General features: G+C 36.4%; 1 protein-coding gene across 8 annotated transcripts in view; it reads left to right on the top strand.

Moving 5' to 3' along the window:
* The window catches only part of ptk2aa (protein tyrosine kinase 2aa), a 108,326-nt gene that overhangs the window by 20,962 nt on the left and 61,966 nt on the right, over positions 1 to 25,398 (top strand). For 3 of the 8 annotated variants that reach the window (XM_084423858.1, XM_084423857.1, XM_084423856.1), the window contains exon 2: positions 14,198 to 14,224. The exons of 1 other annotated variant lie outside the window; for it this stretch is intronic. Coding sequence is in view for 4 of the 7 variants with exons in the window: in XM_084423854.1 (XP_084279980.1) it covers positions 24,538 to 24,655 (118 nt within the window). In the remaining 3 variants the exon portion in view is untranslated. Of the gene's footprint in view, positions 1 to 2,201; positions 2,332 to 14,197; positions 14,225 to 24,313; positions 24,656 to 25,398 lie in introns of those variants that run through there. 4 more of the 8 variants (XM_084423854.1, XM_084423853.1, XM_084423855.1 and 1 more) reach the window with 3 other exon arrangements.

Here is a 25,398-nt window from a genome sequence, read left to right as displayed (position 1 = left end):
CCCACACGCTGTTCTGATTGGCTAACTCCGCCCACACACTGTTCTGATTGGCTGACTCCGCCCACACGCTGTTCTGATTGGCTGACTCCGCCCACACACTGTTCTGATTGGCTGACTCCGCCCACACGCTGTTCTGATTGGCTGACTCCGCCCACACGCTGTTCTGATTGGCTGACTCCACCCACACGCTGTTCTGATTGGCTGTGGGTTTTGATTGATTTTGACGCGTGTGGACAGACAAATTATTTGTCACTAGAATCTCATCGCATCGCGTCTGTTTTTTTATGTTTATCAAACAACTAAAGACAAAGAGAAAATCACTCATTGCTCTTGACTGAATAACTTTTGTACCTTTAATAAGGATTAATTAACCAGGATGATTAATATGATTAATGAAAAACCTGAAAAGCACTGTTTATTTCAGGTGTATCTTTGTTATACTGTATTTATTTGTGCTTTTGCTTGTAATTTGATCAATTGTTTTTATTTTACCACTAACTGTTCACTTTAATGTTTTAAATCTAAATTAGTTAAGCTAAGGCTGGGCAACAATTAATCGCGATTAATCGCATCCAAAATAAAAGTTTGTGTTTACTTAATATATGTGTGTGTAGTTTGTATAGTTCTTTTGTATATATAAATAAACACATATGCATGTATATATTTAAAGCTACACTGTGTAATTTTTCTACACTGTAATCAACACCTTGTTCTTGCAAAAGTATATGTGCTCATTAATGTGTAATTACTTGTACCAACTAATCAAGTATTCTCGTAAGCGTAGAATCTGCCATTTATAATACATACGAGCGAGTCGCTCGAATGGTGGCAGCCATGTTGCGCCTCCATCTTGAAAATACAGTAGCCAAAGAGGGACATACCTGGAAATTCAAGCTTCGCCTTTCGCGTTTTACACTCAGTGGCACCGTGACGAATGTGAGGGGGAGATTACTCGCGACTGCCGGCAGATTTGAAGTAATACGGCCACCGTAGGAGTTAAAACGCCCTCGGAACGGGAGGAGCTAGAAAGTAATATTCATTTGGTAGTCATAAACAATTTCACCGCTAGATGGGAGAAAATACTACACAGTGTAGCTTTAAGAAATATTTGCATGTATATATAATTATACATAATTTATATTATATAAAAATATTAATATTTTATATATTAATAACACATTTTTCTTAAATATATTCATGCATGTGTGTGTATTTGTATATACAAAATAATTATGCACACCACACACACATATATTAAGTAAACACAAACTTTTATTTTGGATGCGATTCATCTGTGGTATCGAAATATGAATAGACCATTATGAATTTTCACTGGTGCCTGAAATGTTGGGGTCATTTTGCAAAAACAGTTTCATGGCTGGCAAAAAAAACTTCAAAAAAGTCACCAGACATTAGTTTTAGGCCCTGTGTTATATATGTGTCTGTTTTTCACACAGAGATTCGGAAGACCATGTTTTTATTATTTTTTGTCCTTTTTGAAGCTTGGATCACCACCTGCTTTTATTGCATTTCATTTTGCGTTTCAAGAAAGAACTAAAGCGCACGGTTAGAATGACATTAGGGTGAGAAGGGTGAGAGAAAACTGTCTGCAGAGAGTCTGTGTGTGTGAATTCTGTGCAACGGGAGAAAGTTCCCCACCGCGTCGCATCTATATCTGCATCTGCTTTGCTTTGCTTTACTCGTTTCATTTTTTTCGTTGTCTCAGAGGGGATGGAGGGGGGTGGAGATGTGCTGACCTCACCGTTACCGTCGGTTACCAGATCCACGTTCCCTCTCTCTCTCTCTCTCTCTCTCTCTCTCTCTGTGTGTGTCTCTCTCTGTGTCTCTTTCTGTGTCTCTCTCTCTCTCTCTCTCTCTCTCTCTCTCTCTCTCTCTCTCTCTCTCTCTCTCTCTCTCTCTCTCTGTGTGTCTCTCTGTGTCCCTCTCTCTCTCTCTCTCTCTGTGTGTGTCTCTCTGTGTCCCTCTCTCTCTCTCTATGTGTCTCTCTCTCTCTCTCTCTCTCTCTCTCTCTCTCTCTCTCTCTCTCTCTCTTCCCTCCCCCTCCAGCTTTCTCCTCTCCTCTTTTCTCTTGAGCTTAGAGTGAGAGACAAAGACCCCCCTCCCGCCCCCTCCGTTCTGCACACGCTCAGACCGGCTACACTCCTCTGCATGCACCATTGAGTTTTCCTTGCAGTGCTACTATGACTGAATGCCGGACCGCTGCATTTCGTACCTAGCGCGCAAGTGTGTGTGAAAGTGTGTTTTACGGATACTACAAAACGCTGGTGGTGGATTAGGGTTCCTCGTATTTAATGGAAGGGTTGTACCACGGTAAGAGCTTTTCCTGCTGCTCAGCGCGACCACATCTGAACGTGTGTGTGTGTGTGTGCGCGTGTGTGTGCAGGAGTGACAGAGAGAGAGGCTTCCGTTTCCACACACTGTAATGAGTCCTGCCTCAATGGGAAAATTGAATTTACGAAGATTCGGGTTTGAATATTTGCAGCCGAAGGAAAACACTGCATGTTTAGACTTCAGTGTTACAATACTTTTACTACAATACATAGAGTTAATCTTTATGATGATCCAAATAGTGAGATCTTTATGAAGCTCTTGAAAGAAACATGATGTGAAGTGCATATTGATATTTATAGTTATTAAAAATAAATGCCATATTATATGAATAGCCAATATACTTCATTTGCTAATATATTATATATATATATATATATATATATATATATCACACATACATACTTATTCACCTATATACTATTGCATATTAGTGTTGTTTAAGTATTCTCATCTAAATCTATTTTTTAAATGGTAAACACTTTGAAACAATATAATTTAAAGATGGATAATAGTTTAATGCTTTTGTAATCTGGCATAGAAAAAGATTTCATAGAAATTAAACCTAATTAAGCCTAATTATTAAACTGATTTTGTATAGGATGATACCGATGCGATCACTGATATATTTTCCATCACTAATGATGACTATTTGTTTCTGTAAACTTTGATCATAGAGTAAGTGAACGTGTAAATGTAACCGTATGCGATGCAGATCGTTGATCCAGAACCGCTGCAAGTTTTTTTGTCTGTTCATCATAGAAGAATATTATTAGATTACATAAACAGCCAGATTATCAGTGATAGTTGATATTTAACACTGGTTCATCCTTCAGAATGATTCATTCCTCTGTAAGATGATCTGTGGCGGTGTGATTTAACATCAGGAAGACTGCATGAACGCACGTTTGGGAACTGTAGTGGCAGAATATAGGTCGAACACTTCTGCATGCATATATATGCATATTTATGAATGATAATTACTGATAAGAATCTATTGTAAGCGCCTGGAGTTGTTGTTGTTTTTGGCATTGTGATATTATTAAGGTCAAATGCAGATTGATATTTGAGTGACTGTTACTTCTATTCATGTGTGTTCGTACATGCGCTGAACTCTGTGACCTGATATTGGATTACTTTTGACTGATTGCTTTCCTGTGTTTGGAAGCGTGCCGTGTGTGTGTGTGTGTGTGTGTGTGAGGTCGTGAATGTTGGCCTGAGTTTGTTTGGCAGGTGTTAGAGCCTGTAGGGTGTGTGTGTGTGTGTGTGTGTGTGCATGTGTGTGCTTGTTTTGCCCTGGGCCCTTGATCTGCTCATAGTGACCACACAATGAAAGGGAATTACAGGGAGGAAAGAGCTGTGTGTGTGCGACTGTGCGTGTGTGCGCGTGCGTGCGTGTGTGTGTGTTAAACAGCCCTCCATCATTTCTCAGACCCGGTTGAGTTTAGTTCACTCGTGTGCAACAGTGAGACGCCACTATTGTCTGTCCTTTTGTGTTCATCTGCAACTATGAAAGTCATAAATCAATACTGCTGAATTTACTATCATTTTACATCATTTAAAGGGCTGGTATAATGCCCTTTTCACAAGATGTAAAATAAGTCTCTGAGTGTGTGAAGTTTTAGCTCAAAATACCCCACAGATGTTATAACATAGCATGTTAAAGTTGTCATTTTTTGAGAGTGAGCAAAAACACACCATTGTCGTGTATGTCCCTTTAAATGCAAATGAGCTGCTGCTCCTGGCGCAGGGGGCGGAGCTTCAAGAGCTTGTGTCCTTTTGAAGCACACACACTGACATGCACTGGAGATTTCAAAAAGTTTTAGCCTTTTATGTTCAAACCGAAGTCAGAAAGATGGAGAGACTCAAGAAGAAGTGACAACATTTCTGAATGGTTAGTTGGTGAATTTATGTAGCTTATGTGTGGTTATCTTCTAGTCATTGATTAGCATATTTCTGTCTTGATAATCTATAAATCGTGTTCAGGAGTAATGTAAATGACATGTTCAGGTTTATGTAAATTCTAGGGTTTGTGATGTCACTAACCCGGGAGGAATGTGGTGTAGTCTCTACCAGCCGTTTGTTGTAGTCCTTAAAAAGCAATTTCTTTAAAAGCAAATATCTCCCTTTGCTTTGAGCTTTGAGTGTTGTAACTTTGCAGATGTTGATTATGCTCAAACAGCAACATTACACACTAACTAAAGTTAGAAAAGTGAAATCATGATCAACCACCCCTTTAAGCTCTTTTCCAGAACCTGATCTATCTAACTAGACAGCATTGAGCAATCACAGATTGCACAGAATGTTTCATAAGATTCATCATATTAGCTCAGACAGTATCGCATGTTTTCTTTGCAGAGGAAGCAATTTCTAAATGCATTGAACAGTGACAGATTCCAAAGAAATTATTTCATTTATAACATTGAAAATAATTTTTAAGTAAAAGAAAATACCATTATATTGGTTGCCATTATTTTTTAAATGAATTGTTGATTATTTTATATATATTGTTAAGAACATCATTGACAATAGTGTTCTTAATACTAATTATTTATTATAATTATTCCCTCCCAGTACTGTTAACATTTTTTCCAACATTAAACTCAATTAAACGCAATTTTCAAAGGTCTCTCTCTCTCTCTCTCTCTCTCTCTCTCTCTCTGTCCCTCTCTCTCTCTCTCTCTCTCTCTCTCTGACCTTGTATCAGTTCTGCTGCATCAGCATCTGGCTGCTCTCTGTCTCGCTGAGTATTATGGGAAAGCAAACCCCCACTGGTGCCACAGTGCATTGTGGGTAGTAAGAGCAGAGCTGGTTTGAAGTCTGATCCTCAGAGCCCTTCCCAGATATCATCTCAGATATCTCATCTTTCTGGACAGATACAGGATTCGTTTGAAGAATCATCTTCAAAGCTCGACGCATGTCCATCTAATGCTGAAGGACTTTCGAGCCGATCTGTAATACAGGAAAGAGTAAATCAGGTGATCGTGAGCGAAATGAACCTAAAGCTTTCAGACAGACGGGCGTCTTCGGGATTATTATGGATTCAGACCGTCCATCCACGACATTCACTGACCGACAAGCTTGTTGCAACAACATTAAATGAGCAGATTTTATCTGTAGGGGTTAGGGATGCACAATATATCGAAATATCGCAAATGTATATATCACAATATGCATATAACTTGCAATAACTGGGTCATGAACAAAAGACAAAGAGAAAATCACTCACAGCTTTTGGCTGAATAACTTTTGTAGCTTTAATAAGAATCAGGATATATTTCATTCATACAGTGAAAACTGAGCGGTGTTTATTTTTTACATTTTGATTATTCAGTTTCTGTTGTTATATAACCCTAATGTAGGATAACCTGAACCCCACTGATGTTGAAATAACACTTCTTATGCCACAGTAAAACACTGATGTTCACTTTCAGAAGCTGTAGGGATGTTTTCTTCTCACAAAAAGAATGTGAAACATGTATGTAGGTTAAGAAACATAATATAACAAAGAATAACAAAAAAAATAAGCTTACTTACACAGCATTATCGTATCGCATATCACATTTTTCCTCAATATCGTGCAGGCCTAGTAGGGGTGTAACGATCCCCTCATGTCACGAATCGATACATATCACGATACTGAACTCACGATACGATATTATTGCGATACTCCAAGACATATGATAAAGGGTTAACAAAAAATGTTGATTAAAATGCTAAATTTGATATACATTGTGTGTGTAAATGAATAGGCTTGGACTTGGTGCTGGAAACCCAAAGCACAGGACAATAGAGACACCAGAATAACAATATTCATGATTCTGAAGATGAAAATACAGAATTATTTTAGATGAATATTTGCACTCTTACACTGACTGGATATTTAAAATAATGTAGGCATTTTTCCTGATAACATCAGACATTTGGCATTATCAGGACACACAAATATTCCCCCACTGCATTATTATACATTATATTCAACATTATTTATAGTAGTTTAATGTAGTACTTGTGAGAACTTGTGAATTTTCATTTTGGGTGAACTATCCACGATACATATTGATGTATTTTTGTATTGCGATACATTGTGACACGATACATTGTTACACCCTGTGTATTGTGAACTGATATGACACCCAACATTTAGTGTTTGGTCAGCGTACGTGCTCTGACACGGTACAGAGAGGCTTATTTTCACGTTTGCGTGGATGAAATCCTTCATACACTCAGTCATCTTGTCGTTCAGTAATCACGCGTGCGGGACGAAGCCGTGGTCGGTCGTGTGCAGCAGAACGTCTCGCTGCGGTCGGCGGGTCTGAGGTAGATAAATCACCGCTGGGGCGTTTCTCTACGTTAGCATACAGATGGTTAGGTATTATTTATAGATCCTCAAGGGTAAGTGCAGTTTAATAAGGTACTACTGAGATCTCATGTTTACTAGCCAGGTGCTTTTTCCAGTTTTTAGGTTTTCCGCTTATAAGTGAATTGTCCTTTTGATTAATCTCTTTAATGTTTTTGACCTAGAAAAGCTGTTTTGTTCTGCTGATATCTGCAATATTTACACTGCCATTCAAAAGTTTGCAATATATTTTTTTGAAAGTTTATGTTCATCAAAAAATACAGTTAAAACAGTGAAATATTATTAGTTTAAAATATCTTTTTTATGTGAATATATGTTAAAATGTAATTTATTCCTGCGATTAAAGCTGAATTTTCAGCATCATTACTCCAGTTTTCAGTGTCACATGATTCCTCAGAAATCATTCGATATGTTGATATTGCCGCCCTTTCTGATTATTATCACTGTTAAAAACGGTTGTGCTGCTTCATATGTTTGTGGAAACCGTGATACATTGTTTTTTCAGGATTCTTTGATGAATAGAAAGTTAAGAAGAACAGAATCTTTTGAAATAGAATCTTTTGTATCATTATAAATGTTCTTTTGATCAATTTAATGCGTCCTTGATGAATAAAAGTAGGGATGCACAATATATATCGGCCACCAAATCAGCATCGTCCGATATATGTTCATTTTAATGTTATCGTCAGTTCAAAGTCACTTCAGATCAAAACATTGATGCATTATTAATAATAACTAGCACTTTTATTTTTCTTGTAGGTAGGCCTGTCACGATAACTACTTTTTGTTGTGCGATATATTGTCACAGAAATAATTGCGATAAACAATATTATTGACCATTTTATGCAACTGAATATATAATCATAATGTAACAGCATAATAATGCAAGTAGGCCTACACACTTTCAAATGACAACAATCTATTAATTCTTTAGATCATGGAAATAAAGTGTTAAAAAAAATTAATATCCTAAATAAATAAAAAAACTTGAATAAATAGTAAATAAACATTTTCTATAAAAAAACTAAAATACAAAGTAACAAGTAGGAAAAAAACCGAATCTGTCGATGACCGAATAATGTATGGATAAAACTATCCGACAACAGACAAGATGACAGCACGATAGGCAAAATGTTGGTGACATTCATTATCATGTAAACATAATGGGCGATATATTGCGTCACCAAAAATTCATGTACATATATTGTGCGATAAGTCGATATATTGATTATTACGACAGGCCTACTTGTAGGCCTATAATTTTCATCAACAATATGGTTTAATTAAAATAATTTCTTGATTGTCCGTGCATAGGCTATTCCATTGTATTTATCCATGGCACACGCATTTTGATTCTTCATATGCAAGTAATGTTGTCCAGACTTGTTTGCATTATTATATTAAATCTTGCGCTGGTTCAAACTAGACTACTGTACTGTATTTGTTTGAATTACGTTGAAGTGTTTGGGTCAAGGCTTTTAATAGTGAGACTTTTGTTTTTGTAATCAGGCTCTTAAAAATTATATAACATCAGATCTAGATTTATCGGCCAATATATCGGTCATATCGGTCATTATCGATCAATTATCGGTTATCGGTATATAGTCATTTTCATATCGCTACATCCCTAAATAAAAGTATTAATTTCTGAATACTGACCCCAGCCTTTTGAATGATAGTTTATGTTCAAATCAGACACTAATCAGACCTGACTCTTTTTGGTGCCGTTCTCGGCCAACACTTTTGCGGCCACTGGAGCGTTTGCCAGCGAACAAGCATCGTTTAATGAAGTCTGATGCGTATCTGTTCTGAGTGACTGTGATAACGCTGCGGTTGGAGCAATTGTGCGCTGTCAGCCCGACTGAGCTGAAACACAGAGCCATTTGTGTTCAAGTTTCACTCCATCCTCACATAACCAGCCGAGCTCAGAGGCTAACAGCTTGATAAGCAGGTGTTTGCGTAGTCCTGCACGTCTGCGTTAAGTTGACCTTTGCATTGCGTCCCGGTCTGTAATGTGTGACATATGGAGCCGACAGCATCAAGACTGGTGCATATGAAAGTGTGAACTGTCTATTAAAAATGGCCGGCTGTCTGACCAGCGTATATGAAGTGTGACTGAAGTGTGTTAAAATCACACTGATCCTTTAATCTCTGGACACATGGTCAATAGAGCGGCTACGCCATGCCATTCACATGTAGATCTGATTATCCACTAACAGTATTGATTATCTGGAGTGTGTGTGTGTAATTGCTGTCCGCTGAGAGCCGTAGAGAAAGGACGCGAGGGAATCCACATGTGAGGCTCACGAGGTTTGGCATTTCCGTAGATGCGTCTGTCATCCATTAGGGTCCGATGTCAGAGCTCATAAAGGAGCGCGGAAGCCTGTTCTTGGTTGTTATAGTTCGTCCACATCAAAGAAGCTCCATAATGGTGGAGTTATTGCTGCCAGGGTTTATGGGAGATGTTCGAGGAGCCCATCTGTGAATCTGGTGCCGTGACCCGGATCTCATTTCTCGTTTCCCTCCATCTGTTCACCTCATTCACACTCTTTATCAACAGCGTCGTGACGACAACTTTACACTGAGAGTGTGTGACAGATGAGTGTAAGTGAGGGTAGACAGAAGTGTACGGGATTCTCTGACTCGTATAGTGGAAAATGTATCCGAAAGTGTCTGATTAATCCGTCATAATAGAGGAAAACTGGTTGGGCTTATTTAGCTAACGGGATTACCTAAGGGAAAGTTGACGATTTTATTTATTTATCCATTAAAAATACAATAATAATAATGCAAATAATGTGTGTATATATGAAACTGTATTATATATTTACTCAATTATCTAAAAATATTATTATATATTTTGTAATATTATATAATATTAATAAATTAATATACATGTAATATATTTTACTTTATTTTATTTTCTATACACGTTAAATGCATATGTAAAATTATTTAAGATACGACATTATATACATTATATATAAAAATAAAATATTAATAAATATCCAATATATCACTCAATTACTATCATACAAGATGTTACATGATGTTTATTTGCAAATGAACATTAATCTGTGATGAGTTGAGTTTGAACAGATGTAAATGTGCGTCTGAGTAAGTCTGTGTAGTTTTTGTTTGCTCTGTGTTTGATGTTGCGGTTTCTTTCCGCTCTGTGATCTCTGTGTTTGTGTGTGTGTGTGTGTGTGTGTCCAGTCACATGTGTTAGTTTTGTATGTGTGTGGCTGTGTTTGTGTGCGTCTCTGACAGATGTAAGCGGTTATCAGCTAATGTGGACAAACAAACAGCCTCGTCTTGTGTAGCGCTCTGGAAAGAAGTGACCCAGTTTTGATGAACCCGCAGTTCTGATTCATTTACAGTACAGTTTCCAGCTCATTCATTCTATCATTATTTGGTTCGTAATTCTTTTAGGGGAAATAAATGCAGAAAAATAACACTGTGTTGATGCAGTCATATTGATATAGGCTATTGCTATGATTTTTCTCAAAATATTGCATTAATGCAAAATAGATTTATATGTGCATATTTCCTACAGATGAAGAATTAATAAAGAGGTTCATATCCAGTTATCCAATTTGAGCTTTGTATAAAAACGTGAATACATATACAATTAATGCAAAAAGGCACAATTTATATTTATCCATAATTTTTGTTGTTGTTGTTGCTTTGTGCTTCAGTGTCATGCAAAGGTTGAAATGCAAAGTTTCGATGCATTTGGTGACAATGTGAATCATTGCAGCACTGAAGCTGAACCTTTAACTCAGCATCAGAATTACCAAAAACATGTTGAGTTGATTACTCAGTGTTTATGAGAAACTAGTCATCTGGATGCAATATCTTTAAACCGCCCACACACACACACACACACACACTCACACACAAATCAGGAGGTGGTGAATCATCTCTCTGCTCATTGATTTGTTGATGTGGCTGACAGTTGATAAAGCTTTTCCTTGTAACTGAACTCTAATAAATGTGTGTTTCCTTCCTGCTCGTGTGTCTCGCTTCAGTCTCAGCGCTGAGTCCAGTTTCAGATGTCTCGTCTGTCCTCGTGTCCTCCACATTCATCAAGCCTGTCCTCTTCCCTGTTCCGACGGGGTTAGCTTTACAAGGGTAGATGGAGTAATGTAATTTTACCACAGGACGTCCTGTCGTCATGTGTGTATTACATTGCTGATATCACGTGAGCAAACACATATAACTTATTATGTCCGGTCGAACGATGTATTAGTTAACCTATTAACCCTTAATCGCTGTTTGGGGTCAAAATGACCCCAATGGACTTTTCCTTCATTTTTTAAAAGTGTTACCTTCATCTCAGGAGCATGAAACTCTGTGAGAAACTGGGCTTGATTTGGTTGTTCTAAAGGTGTGTAAAAAAAAAAAGGTACCATTTAAGCTGTTTGGGGTCAAAATGACCCCACATTGAAAATGAATGGGAAAATGAAAAAAAAAAGACTTTTTAAAATTTTGTTTGTCAAAAAAATAAAAGTAAATCCATTATAAATCTGAAAATTTTTACAAATAAACCAAGGTCTGGTCCTAGAGCATAAATAAAAAGTAGAACGAACTTTCTATCTCATACACACACACTCACACACACACACACACACACACACACACAAACACACACATGTATGTGACTGCAACAGAGAGCATTTTTACAGAAATTGGCAAATAAAGTAAACAAAACTGGCATAAATCTAAAAAATTTTACATTTAAATAAAGGTCTGGTCCTAGAGCATAAACCCAAAGTGGAACGAACTTTCTATCTCATACACACACACACAAACACACACGTATGTCACTGCAACAGAGAGCATTTTTATAGAAATTGGCAAATAAAATCAACTAAACTGGCATAAATCTGAAAAATGTCACATATGCAACATGGAAAAAGCTTGCAGATCAAACCAGCAGATGTCAGTATTCTATCCCTAACACTTAGAGCAATGTCCAAAAACTATTTAGATTTAATTAAGATCATCATTTAAGTGATTTTTTCTTTAAAAAAACTTTTTTCATGAGCCAATTTATGGCCCAGTTATGTAATTGTGCAGTAAATAGGTAAAAAACTTCAAAATTTCCACAAAAACACAGCATAAATGTATAGTTGAGAAGTAAATAAAAAAAATTATATATAGTTTTCCATTTAAAAAATGTATATTTCCTTATGCAATCGCTCTTTAAAAGTTTGGGGTCAAAATTACCCCAAACATCTTAAGTGTTATCCTTTTTTAACAGCGATTAAGGGTTAAGGTAAAAGTCGGCGTAATCTTTACTGACTTAAGCCCGATTCGGACAGGACTAGTGTAACATGGAGAGGTGGGGTAAAGTCATTATCACCAGAGCTTCTCTGTGATTTTAGTGCCGTCTGAATGTGCATCTCAGTGATCATAACGGACAATGTCAGTAAAGATTGCGGCGACGGTCTGGAAAAATTGCCTCAGGTGATGCTAATCCCGTGCGAATAGACCCGCTGTAAATATGTACGTAAATATTTCGTGTTTAAAAGTAGTTTTCCGTGTTTTTTCAAGTATGGAGACGCTTGAAAGAGCATCCAGTTGCGTTCTAGACACTGGGACGAAAAGTGTTTCACACACACCATTCAGATCAGAAAGAAGATCGAACGCACTTGTTAGAGGCACGAAACATCTTTTAGCGTTAGGTAGTAGATAACTTTAACGTCCCCGTGGGGCAATTGGGTTTGCAGCGCAGTCGCACAAAACATCAGACATATGACACAAACAAATACAATACAAAGCAATACACTATAGGCTACACCCCTGCATCTAACCAGGCCAACTGGACGTCTAGCTTATTTTGACTGATTTAAGGCTTTTATGGCTTGTGGTACAAAAGAAAATTTGGATCTGTTCTTGGTCATAAGGGGTGGGCAGAAACGACGCCTAGATGGCAATAATTTAAAATGAGATGCCAACGGGTGTGTGTAATCACATACAATGTTATTGGCCTTTCTCACCATTCTGTCTTTGTAAATGTGTTCAGTGCTCGGTGATGTTATCCCCCAGTCACTTGCTGGCGGTGGTAACTGTTTTTCTGATGATCTTTTTCTGAGATTCAGTGGCATTTCCGAACCAACAGATAATACAGCAAGTTAAAACACTTTCAGTGTGTTCAGTGTGTGTCTTTCAACCACCACATCAATTATTTTTTATGAAAAAAGTAAGACTCACAAACAAACATAATTTCTAGCTGAAGAAACAAACAAACATAATTTCACCAGCCGCAGTTCAGCCTCCCATGCACTTTCAAGTGCTTCAAGGTAAGTTCCTATTACCAACACAATCCAATCTGAAGTTGATTAATACATCGTTCGACCGGACATAACTGTTTTATATATATAAATATAGGTTATGTGTGTTTGTGCACGTGATATCGGGAAGCAGCGTAACACACACATGACGGCAGGAGTGACGGCGGTGTGTAAATCGAGTTATTCTCCCACTTCTGCTAGTTTTACTGAGATCTCTTATCCCGTGCGAATTGGCCATTAATATTACAGACGTCCTGTGGTAAAATTACATCACTCCATCTACCCTGGTAAAGTTAATCCCGTCCGAATAGGGGATACTGTATGGCAAGCCGTTTTAACTTTTATTCATTTCCAGGATACTAATTCTTGATATCAACAATTGATTTTGAATGGCAGCCTATGGTGACATTTCACTAGTGAAAATACAATTACAGATATCAACAATTCATATCCTGGAAATGAATAAAAGTTAAAACGGCTTGCCATAGATACTGTCCGTAACGATCACTGAGATGCACATTCGGACGGGACTAAAGTCACAGAGAAGCTCTGGTGATAATGACTTTACCCCACCTCTCCATGTTACACTAGTCCCATCCGGATAGGGCTTCAGACATGCTTGTCTTGAAACTGATCTCTTAAATATCTCCTGTTTTCTCCTAGTCAGTGTGAAGTCTCCTGCTTCTCAAATGTTTCTCCTGAGGGGAAAAAGAGCATTAATCTCACATTTGACTCCTCTAGAGTTTCACAAGAGATCTTAATGATTCGTCAAGACACCAAACAAAGTCTACAATCAAAAGATTTCTCATCTAATGATCTGAGCTGCTCCACATCTCCATAGTCTCACTGTATGATGGCTATCGACTCATACATATATGTTATAAAACATCTGAGATGAGTTGATACAGAAAGCAACAGAACTGAAAGCCAGCTGAGCACTTATAGACTTTATTCTCAGTCTGTTGTGAATGAGTGCTGGTTTCTCATCTTGCTGAGGGTCTTGGCAGTGGTTTTGTCCCAGATAAGCAGTGCTCTTCACCGCAGACAGGTGGCGCTGTAGATCATGTTTCTCCGTCCCCAGAGATTACAGATGACCTATAAAACCACATGCTCTGCTCAATGTGCTGAGATGACAGAATAAACGTGACCTGGCCTGATCTTCTCTTTCTCTTTCTCTTTCTTTCCACAGACATTTCCAGAATTTCATTTTACACAGGTGAGTGAATTATCATAAACACACTCTCTCTCTCTCTCTCTCTCTCTCTCTCTCTCTCTCTCTCTCTCTCTCTCTCTCTCTCTCTGTGAAGTCTTCAGAGGAAGAGACGACGAGGGCGTTTTGTCTGTTCTGTTGACCTCAGTGTGGTTCAGTGAGTCAGAAGAGTAACAAATAAGAAAAGAAAGTAATGACTATCAATAATGGCATTTTTTTTGTCCCTGTGACAATTAAATTTGTGTTGTTCACTGCAAACAATTCTTTTCTGGTAACACCTTACAATGAGGCTTCATGTGTTACCATTAGTTAACATGAATACAGCATTTATTAATCTTAGTTAATGTTAATTTCAACATATAATACGTTTTTTTAATCAAAAGTTGTGAACAATCATAATCAACCGCAGTTTTTATTAACGAACATTAACATAGATTAATAAATGCTGCAAAATGTATTGCTCATTGTTAATTCATTGTTAAATGAGAAGTGTTGGCCATTTTATGTGTCCATTTGCACACATTTGTTTGTGTGTTTATATCTGGTGGGGCGTTGGGGTTTGGCTTCATTAGTTTGTGGTCTCGCTGGGGTTCGTTTGACGTGGTAACGAGAGGATATGAACCGATGAGTCATGAGTAAATCATTAGTAGTGTTATTAAATACTACTGTTTACTGCACACTACTATATATTTTTTTTATATATATTTTTTAACTTATTTATACATTTATTTTTACTTATTTATTCTACTTAATTATATATTTATTTTATATATATATATATATATATATATATATATATATATATATATATATATATATATATATATATATATATACACTCACCTAAAGGATTATTAGGAACACCTGTTCAATTTCTCATTAATGCAATTATCTAATCAACCAATCACATGGCAGTTGCTTCAATGCATTTAGGGGTGTGGTCCTGGTCAAGACAATCTCCTGAACTCCAAACTGAATGTCAGAATGGGAAAGAAAGGTGATTTAAGCAATTTTGAGCGTGGCATGGTTGTTGGTGCCAGACGGGCCGGTCTGAGTATTTCACAATCTGCTCAGTTACTGGGATTTTCACGCACAACCATTTCTAGGGTTTACAAAGAATGGTGTGAAAAGGGAAAAACATCCAGTATGCGGCAGTCCTGTGGGCGAAAATGCCTTGTTGATGCTAGAGGTCAGAGGAGAATGGGCCGACTGATTCAAGCTGATAGAAGAGCAACTTTGACTGAAATAACCACTCGTTACAACCGAGGTATGCAGCAAAGCATTTGTGAAGCCACAACACGCACAACCTTGAGGCGGATGGGCTACAACAGCAGAAGACCCCACCGGGTACCACTCATCTCCACTACAAATAGGAAAAAGAGGCTACAATTTGCACGAGCTCACCAAAATTGTACAGTTGAAGACTGGAAAAATGTTGCCTGGTCTGATGAGTCTCGATTTCTGTTGAGACATTCAGATGGTAGTCAGAATTTGGCGTAAACAGAATGAGAACATGGATCCATCATGCCTTGTTACCACTGTGCAGGCTGGTGGTGGTGGTGTAATGGTGTGGGGGATGTTTTCTTGGCACACTTTAGGCCCCTTAGTGCCAATTGGGCATCGTTTAAATGCCACGGCCTACCTGAGCATTGTTTCTGATCATGTCCATCCCTTTATGACCACCATGTACCCATCCTCTGATGGCTACTTCCAGCAGGATAATGCACCATGTCACAAAGCTCGAATCATTTCAGATTGGTTTCTTGAACATGACATTGAGTTCACTGTACTAAAATGGCCCCCACAGTCACCAGATCTCAACCCAATAGAGTATCTTTAGGATGTGGTGGAACGGGAGCTTCGTGCCCTGGATGTGCATCCCACAAATCTCCATCAACTGCAAGATGCTATCCTATCAATATGGGCCAACATTTCTAAAGAATGCTTTCAGCACCTTGTTGAATCAATGCCACGTAGAATTAAGGCAGTTCTGAAGGCGAAAGGGGGTCAAACACAGTATTAGTATGGTGTTCCTAATAATCCTTTAGGTGAGTGTATATATATATATAAAATAAATATATAAATAAGTATATATATATATATATATATATATATATACACACACACATACATACATACATACATACATACATACATATACATATACATATTTTTTATATATATATATATATATATATATATATAAAATAAATATATAAATAAGTAGAATAAATAAGTAAAAATAAATGTATAATATATATATATATATATTATATGTATATGTATGTATGTATGTGTGTGTGTGTATATATATATATATATATATATATATATATTCCATGTTAATATAAACATTATATATATATATATATATATAATATAATTTATATATTTTTTATTTATTATTTATTTATTATTTTTATATTATATTTAAAATATAATATATATATATTTAAACATCCTAAAAACATGATGGTTTCACTTGACAAGCAACATTTAATGTATTTTAATTTAACTTTAATTAAATTATTTAAATTATTGAATTTTAAATTTAAATTTTAAAAATTTAATTCAACTTTTTGTGCTAAACATGTTTATTTATTTTTTTTACTCCACTGGGAATTAAGCATAAAAAATGTATTTAAAATTTAAAATGAAAATAGTTTGTTTTCTATAATATATATTTATATATACTAACTATTTTGTAAGTGGCATTTTTTTATGCGGCTTTTTTTTTTGCACACATTTGTTTGTGTTCATATTTGGTGGCGTTGAGGTTTGGCTTCATTAGTTCGGGGTCTCGCTGAGGTTCGTTTGACGTGGTAACGAGAGGAAATGAACCGATGAGTCATTAGCGCTTGTGCTGTCAGTGTCTCAGCAGCCGCAGACATTAATATTCATGCGCTCTTCACTGTCCTGAGATTCACATGCACGTCACTGACGGAGCCACGGTCACACTGCGTCCCCAGATGAACAGTTTCACTGCGGGAATCCACTGGATCTGGAATATCATTAATGCATGAAGCAGAATGTGTTTAATATAAGGGGCCATAATTGAGTTAAAGGTTGTGTAATATTTAGGAGGATCTGTTGACAGAAATGCAATATCATGTACATAACTATGTTGTCAGTGGTGTATAAAGACCTTACATAATGAACCGTTATGTTTTTATTATCTTAGAATGAGCATTTCCCTCTACACACACCGCGGGTCCGCTTACACCGACATGTTTCTACAGTGGCCCTGAACGGACAAACGCGTTTCATCACTATGTTGTTCTTCGTGCAAAGAAGAGAATAAAACACTGACACAATGATGAACAAGTGACAATAATATTCGCAATAACATTGTTTTACTGAATAATTAAGTAAACCTAATTTCTTCGTTTATCTTTGTAAAGAAACCTCATTTCTTAACTGACTACTCTATGCTGTTTCAGACGACGACATCACTTCCTGTCGGCCACCATAACTTCTGTTGGGTGCAATTCACAACCTCACCACTAGATGCCGCTAAAAATCACACACTGCACCTTTAAAGCGTAAAGCATAATGTGTTTAATATGAGGGGCCTAACTGAATTAAGAGTCTGGCTTGAGATGTTATGTGAGGAAAATCAATCAACTCATGTCTGATGTCAGAGTTGAGCATTTATTCATTTAGCAGATGTTATGAATACTTCAGCACAAGCGATTAATCATAAGCAATCAATAGTGCTGTAAAACAGAGTTCTGAAAGCCGGCCAGAACGGATCGATCCTGCACAGAACTGCAAGGTTAACGAGAATTAACGATTGATTTTTGCCGAAGCGAGAGCCACTGTTAGCGTGTGAAGTTTGATCGTGTTAGTTTTGTGTTGCTGCAACACTGATGGTGTTCGCACCTGATTTACCAGCAGACGTCAGAGTGAAGATGCAGCGGTTTCATTACTCCAGATGTGCTTTAATGCATCCGCAGTCCACACGCTAGTGTACCGTTTACTGCATACTGCCACTACTGCTTTATTTATTTTATGAAAAGTGTAATTTATTTATTTATGTTTCCCACATTTTTATAAAATTTATTTATATATATATATATATATATATATATACTTTAAAGTGACTTTACTCATTTTTATAATTTTTTTTAACTTTTATGTATATTTTTATATCAAATATTTAAATAGTATTATTTGTTTATATAAATGTTTTAATTTAATTCTATTTTATGTAATTAAATATATTATGATTTATATATATATATATATATATATATATATATATATATATATAACATTTTATTTTCTATTTATGTTATATTATATTTTATAAAAATTACATATTAATATAAATATTTAGTCATTTTATTATTTAGATTAAATGTTTTAAATGTTATGTAAATTATTTATTAATATAAAATACATGATTACTTCAATTATTTATTCATTTTTTATTATTGTGTGTATACATATAATTTTACCTTTTTTCTATATTCTTTTTTCTATATTTTCTATAAAATATATATTAATATAAATAGAATGTCATTTTATTATTTAGATTTTATTTTTTACATTTTATGTAAACTATTTTGTTTAATATAAAACACAGTATGACTTTTTTACATTATGAATTTTTTTATAACATATATTAGTATTTAGTGTTTAAATTGTATTATTTTTTAATATAATATTATTCTGTTTTATGTAATTTATATAATATATATATAATGATTTTATTTATTTATTATTATATTTTATATGCATTAATTATTAAAAGAATATATATATACATTATCGATTAGACATCTAATCTACACTCTGATGTTTTGTACCGTCTCTGGATAATATATTGTCTTGATCTCTGGGGATTTTTCCGTCACAAAGGAAACACTCTTGTCCCGACCCCTCCTCAGTCCCATACGGTGCATCACACACACACACACACACACACACACACACACACACACACACACGTTTGTGCTTCCGAGAGGAGTGTGTGTGTCAGTGCTCAGTCCTGCTGGGGAGTCAGGCCCGCTTTGTAAAGGCTTTTGTCAGGATCGGCGGGCCGGATGTGAAGGGTTTGTATAGGAAGAAAACGGCACCCCTCCCTTCCCAGCAGCCTCTTTGTCCCACTCTCCCTGTATCTGGGTTTTTTAAAGAGGGGGTGTAGGTCCACAGCACATGTTAGCGCCTGCATGAGCGGCTGTCAGTGTGTGTGTCCTGTCACGGTTAGTGCTGGGTCAGTGAACCACCCGTGCGTCTCTTCTGAAGGACACGCAGGCGAGTGCCATCCTGTCGTCATCTGTGAATGATAACTTTTGCCTTTTTAATCTGGTTTCGTTTAGAAATGTCTGACAGAACTGGATTAAAATAGGCAGTCTGATTAAATAATGGTTTAAATAGGATTATGGCTGAGATATGGGATTTGGTTCATTCACACTATGGAAGTTGGCAAAGCAATGCATTGTGGGATATAGGACAAAGTGTGCTTTGTAAATACTGCACATTTTGACTTTACATAGTTATATATTGTATACTATTCTTAGTGAACAAATGACAGATCTAGCAAGAGTTGAAAGGTTTTCAAATTAGAATTGATTGATTAGCCTAAAATATATTATATCCATTTTTCTTTTTTAGATTATTATAATTTTACTTATTCATGGTTATTATTTATATTACATTTCATAGATTGTATTTAAATATTATTTACTATTTACTGCATACTATTCCTAGTGTACGCACTACAGGGCTACACTAATAGAGGAATAGTTCTCGGGATACGGGAGTAAGGAAGGAACGGGCCCTTGGTGTCGTTTCTCTCCACTCCTGTGTGTTTGTTTTAATGGCAGTCGTTGTGAGTGTGTCTTGGACTGTGAATGCGATCATTCCTGTCAGATCCTCCGAGATCTTCTGTTCGTTCCCAGGACAGTCTCGGACTCGCAGGGATTCGGGATGGGGGCTGTCCTTCTGTGAGGGTCCTGAGTGGACCAGAGCTTTGCTGGATCTCCTGCTGATAAAGCCTGTGATTGGCTTAACACTCAGAGCTGTGTTCACACACACACACACACACACACACCTGAGCTCTGGTCCACTCAGGACAGACGCACACACGCACACACACACACACACACACACGCACACGCACGTGCAGTAGATTTTAATTAGATAAGATTAATTATGTTACTTACCATGAAAATCTGAACTTAGATTTTCATCTTATGATAAACTTTTTATTACACTTCCCATTTTCTATGTCTGATGGTGACTAACTTTCCATTCCAGATCTAACAATAAAAAAGGATAACTTTTACTTCCTTTTATTTAGGATGTAGCCAGCAGACGAACTTTCGATATGATCTAACCTTCTAACAAACTTTTGACTCAGTGTAACCCTGGTCGAATGGAACTTTGAGAAAGGACTCAATGTCCTGTTTATTTTGACTGTATTGTGAAATGATTGACTGAAATATTAACCCCTTACCATGTTTTTGATATTTTGCTGATGTAGCTAACAAAGGGTAATGACGGGGGGCTGGCTTTAAACAATTTAACCAATCATATTGATAGCGCATGACATGTTAGTCATGATGGTTCTATGTTGATGTGTCTGGCTTTACCCTATAAAGCCTGTTGTATTCTTGTGTCGGGCCGAGAATCTCTGAGTATTGCTTGAGAACTCCCGGCCGTTTGAATAAACCATCTGAGGGACATTTACTGAAGTCTGTCTCATTTGTGTTTATGCTGCGCAGCAAAGAAGTTAGGGTAGTAGACTCGGCCAGCTGTCGACTGAAGACGCAAGAGCTGGAGTATAAAGGTTATTAAGTGTCGATGAGTAGACGCAACAGTTTTATTCTAGATAGTCAGATTTAGAAAAAATCCACAACGCACGCACGCGCACACACACACACGGAAAGACGCACGCACGCACACACACACACACACACACACACACACACACACACACACACACACACACACACTGACATAGTTTATGTATCTATCTATCGTTCTATCGTTCGTTCTATCTATCGTTCGTTCTATCGTTCGATCGTTCTATCGTTCTATCTATCGTTCTATCGTTCTATCTATCGTTCTATCGTTCTATCTATCGTTCTATCGTTCTATCGTTCGTTCTATCGTTCGTTCGTTCTATCGTTCGATCGTTCTATCGTTCTATCTATCGTTCTATCGTTCTATCTATCGTTCTATCGTTCTATCTATCGTTCTATCGTTCGTTATATCGTTCGTTCTATCGTTCGTTCTATCTATCGTTCTATCTATCGTTCTATCTATCGTTCTATCGTTCTATCTATCGTTCTATCTATCTATCTATCGTTCTATCTATCGTTCTATCGTTCTATCTATCGTTCTATCGTTCTATCTATCGTTCTATCATTCTATCTATCGTTCTATCTATCTATCGTTCTATCTATCTATCTATCGTTCTATCTATCGTTCTATCTATCTATCTATCTATTGTTCTATCTATCTATCTATCGTTCTATCTATCTATCTATCTATCTATCGTTCTATCTATCTATCGTTCTATCTATCTATCGTTCTATCTATCGTTCTATCTATCGTTCTATCTATCTATCTATCTATCGTTCTATCTATCTATCTATCTATCTATCTATCTATCTATCTATCTATCTATCTATCTATCGTTCTATCTATCGTTCTATCGTTCTATCTATCGTTCTATCTATCGTTCTATCGTTCTATCTATCGTTCTATCTATCTATCTATCGTTCTATCTATCGTTCTATCGTTCTATCTATCGTTCTATCGTTCTATCTATCGTTCTATCATTCTATCTATCGTTCTATCTATCTATCGTTCTATCTATCTATCTATCGTTCTATCTATCGTTCTATCTATCTATCTATCTATTGTTCTATCTATCTATCTATCGTTCTATCTATCTATCTATCTATCGTTCTATCTATCTATCGTTCTATCTATCTATCGTTCTATCTATCGTTCTATCTATCGTTCTATCTATCTATCTATCGTTCTATCTATCTATCTATCTATCTATCGTTCTATCTATCTATCGTTCTATCTATCTATCGTTCTATCTATCGTTCTATCTATCGTTCTATCTATCTATCTATCTATCTATCGTTCTATCTATCTATCTATCTATCTATCTATCTATCTATCTATCTATCTATCTATCTATCTATCTATCTATCTATCTATCTATCTATCGTTCTATCTATCGTTCTATCGTTCTATCTATCTATCGTTCTATCTATCTATATCTATCTATTGTTCTATCTATCTATCGTTCTATCTATTGTTCTATCGTTCTATCTATTGTTCTATCGTTCTATCTATTGTTCTATCTGTCGTTTTATCGTTCTCTCTATCTATTGTTCTATCGTTCTATCTATCTATCGTTCTATCTATCGTTCTATCTATCGTTCTATCTATCTATCTATTGTTCTATCTATCTATCTATCTATCTATCTATCTATCTATCTATCTATCTATCTATCTATCTATCTATCTATCTATCTATCTATCTATCGTTCTATCTATCGTTCTATCTATCGTTCTATCTATCGTTCTATCTATCGTTCTATCTATCTATCTATCTATCTATTGTTCTATCGTTCTATCTATTGTTCTATCGTTCTATCTATTGTTCTATCTGTCGTTTTATCGTTCTCTCTATCTATTGTTCTATCGTTCTATCTATCTATCGTTCTATCTATCGTTCTATCTATCGTTCTATTGTTCTATCTATCTATCTATCTATCTATCTATCTATTGTTCTATCGTTCTATCTATTGTTCTATCGTTCTATCTATTGTTCTATCTGTCGTTTTATCGTTCTCTCTATCTATTGTTCTATCGTTCTATCTATCAATCTATCGTTCTATCGTTGTATCGTTCTATCTATGAATCTATTGTTTTATCTATATCTATCGATAAGAACCCCAGTCTACAGCACTGGTTGAGGTATTGTGGCTCTTTGCTGCTGGTAATTGATTGATTTGCTTGAATGCCTGAGGCTGAGGGAACAGAAGTGTTTAACGCCGCTGTTCTTCACGCTGTGCCTCAGAGGATCAGCTTTAGCCGGAGGGCGTCTCGACTGAGACCTCGAGACTCAGCTCTGCTCCAAACCCAGTGCTTACAGAGACCACAGCATCAGTGAGGAGAACAGTCCTGGAACAGGCCATGCGCTCAGATGTGCTGGATGAACAAATAGAAACGTTGCTTATAATTTTATTTTATTCAATAGCAAATAGTATTGATAGTAGGCAATAGATAGATAGATAATGTGATTAAAATCAATGTTAATATTATGTAAATCGCATATATATATATATATATATATATATATATATATATCAAATCTAAAAATTATATTATATAAATATCAGTATGCATATATTAATAAATATTCAAATAAATGATAGCAACATTTAGCAACACTGTCACTTTTTATCTTAATCTGACTGATTGTAAATTGTCCTGGAGTTTTAGAAAGGTGCTACATAATAATAATAATAATAATAATAATAATGTATATTTGTAATTACATTTGTTTTATATTTGCATTTATAAATAATAATAATAATATAAGGTAGATTTTGTTATAATAATAAAGCATATGTATAAAAATAATATACATTTGCATTTATAATAATAGTAATAATAATCATTATTTGTGTAATGCAATTTCCAAATAATTATTATCATATTCATTAATTGTTTTGTTTTTTTACAATAAAAACTCTTTGTGTAAGTAGACTAATAATACAAATTTAACAAAGAACTTTGTGAACGGCCCCTTAAAAATCAGCTGCCCATGTAATGCAGTAAACAGCATGGCAGCGCACTAGTCTTTGGTTCAGAGCTGTAGTGTAAAGAACATAAGCAGTGAGCATGCTGGGAAACACAAAAGGGCGTTTTGGGGGCCGAGGCGGTAAAAAGGCTCTGGCAGAGACAATGCAGGTCAGCAGTGATTTGCAGTCGTGGTTGACTTGGTAAACAGCCACTGCTGAAGGAAATGAGTGTGGGATTTGCATATTAATTAGTTTGCAGTGGCTCCTCCCCCTCTAGCTTTGCACTGGCCTTCCCGAACTCACGGCTCATTCCCCTCGGTGAGGCAGAGCGACACACACACTCCATCTGTCTCCTCCCTGAGAGCTGATCACTGATGACTTCAGGCTTCTCCTGCGAGCGCCAGGCATCAGGGCAGGATTTGTGTTGGCATCGAGGGCTTCCTCCAGTGGATAGATCTGACCGGATCTGTGTGTCTGAAGGTGGATTATCTGCAGTCGAAGGCCGGTGTCTGTGTGTGTGTGTCAGGACAGGTTCCCATGAGGGTGTTTGAGAGCGGCGGGTGCTGGCTGACCCTCTCCACGGGCTCAGACAGACAGTCTGACGCTTACATGGAGAAGAGACGCTGCAGTGCTTTCCCCTTGTGCTGGGCCGCAGGTACACTGTCTGTTCACTGCTGTCTAATGCTGGAGTGTGTGAGTGTGAGTGTGTGCGTATGTGGGTTTTGGGGGAGTTTGGTTGTGCAGATGAGTTTGAAGTGTCATGTTTTGGTAGTTGAGAGCATTTTGGCACAAGCATTAGTGTTTATTTTGATCTTTTTATCATTTTTTACTTTTTTTTTTACTTTTTTACTTTTTTAATTTAATGAAATCTTTTTTTTTATTTTTTTATTTTTTTTAATTTATTATTATTATTATTATTATTATTTTATTTGACATATCATACCGTACATGACACTGTGAAGTAAAAGCACACTAAAAATGCGTTCTTAAAAATATAAAACATTAATTTTACATTAATATGTTTAGCCAATGCTTTTCTTATTTTACAAAAAAGGAATTATATAACATTAATAATTCATTTTAAAGCAATTCATTATGATTTTTTTTCATGTTTTTTTTTGGCAATGGTACTTTATTCTCTCTCTCTCTCTCTCTCTCTCTCTCTCTCTCTCTCTTTCTCTCTCTCTCTCTCTCTCTCTCCTTCTCTCTCTCTCTCTCTCTCTCTCTCTCTCCTTCTCTCTCTCTCTCTCTCCTTCTCTCTCTCTCTCTCTCTCTCTCTCTCTCTCTCTCTCTCTCTCTGTGTGTGTGTGTGTGTGTGTGTGTGTGTGTGTGTGTGTGTGTGTGTGTGTGTGTGTGTGTGTGTGTGTTAAGCACCTGCTCTTGATGCTGTCCTTTAGT

Source organism: Rutilus rutilus (genome assembly GCF_951802725.1).
Source record: "Rutilus rutilus genome assembly, chromosome: 11".
NCBI classification, from domain to species: Eukaryota; Metazoa; Chordata; class Actinopteri; order Cypriniformes; family Leuciscidae; genus Rutilus; species Rutilus rutilus.
Note: the sequence above shows the minus strand (reverse complement) of the source record. Positions and strands in the feature narration are given on the sequence as shown.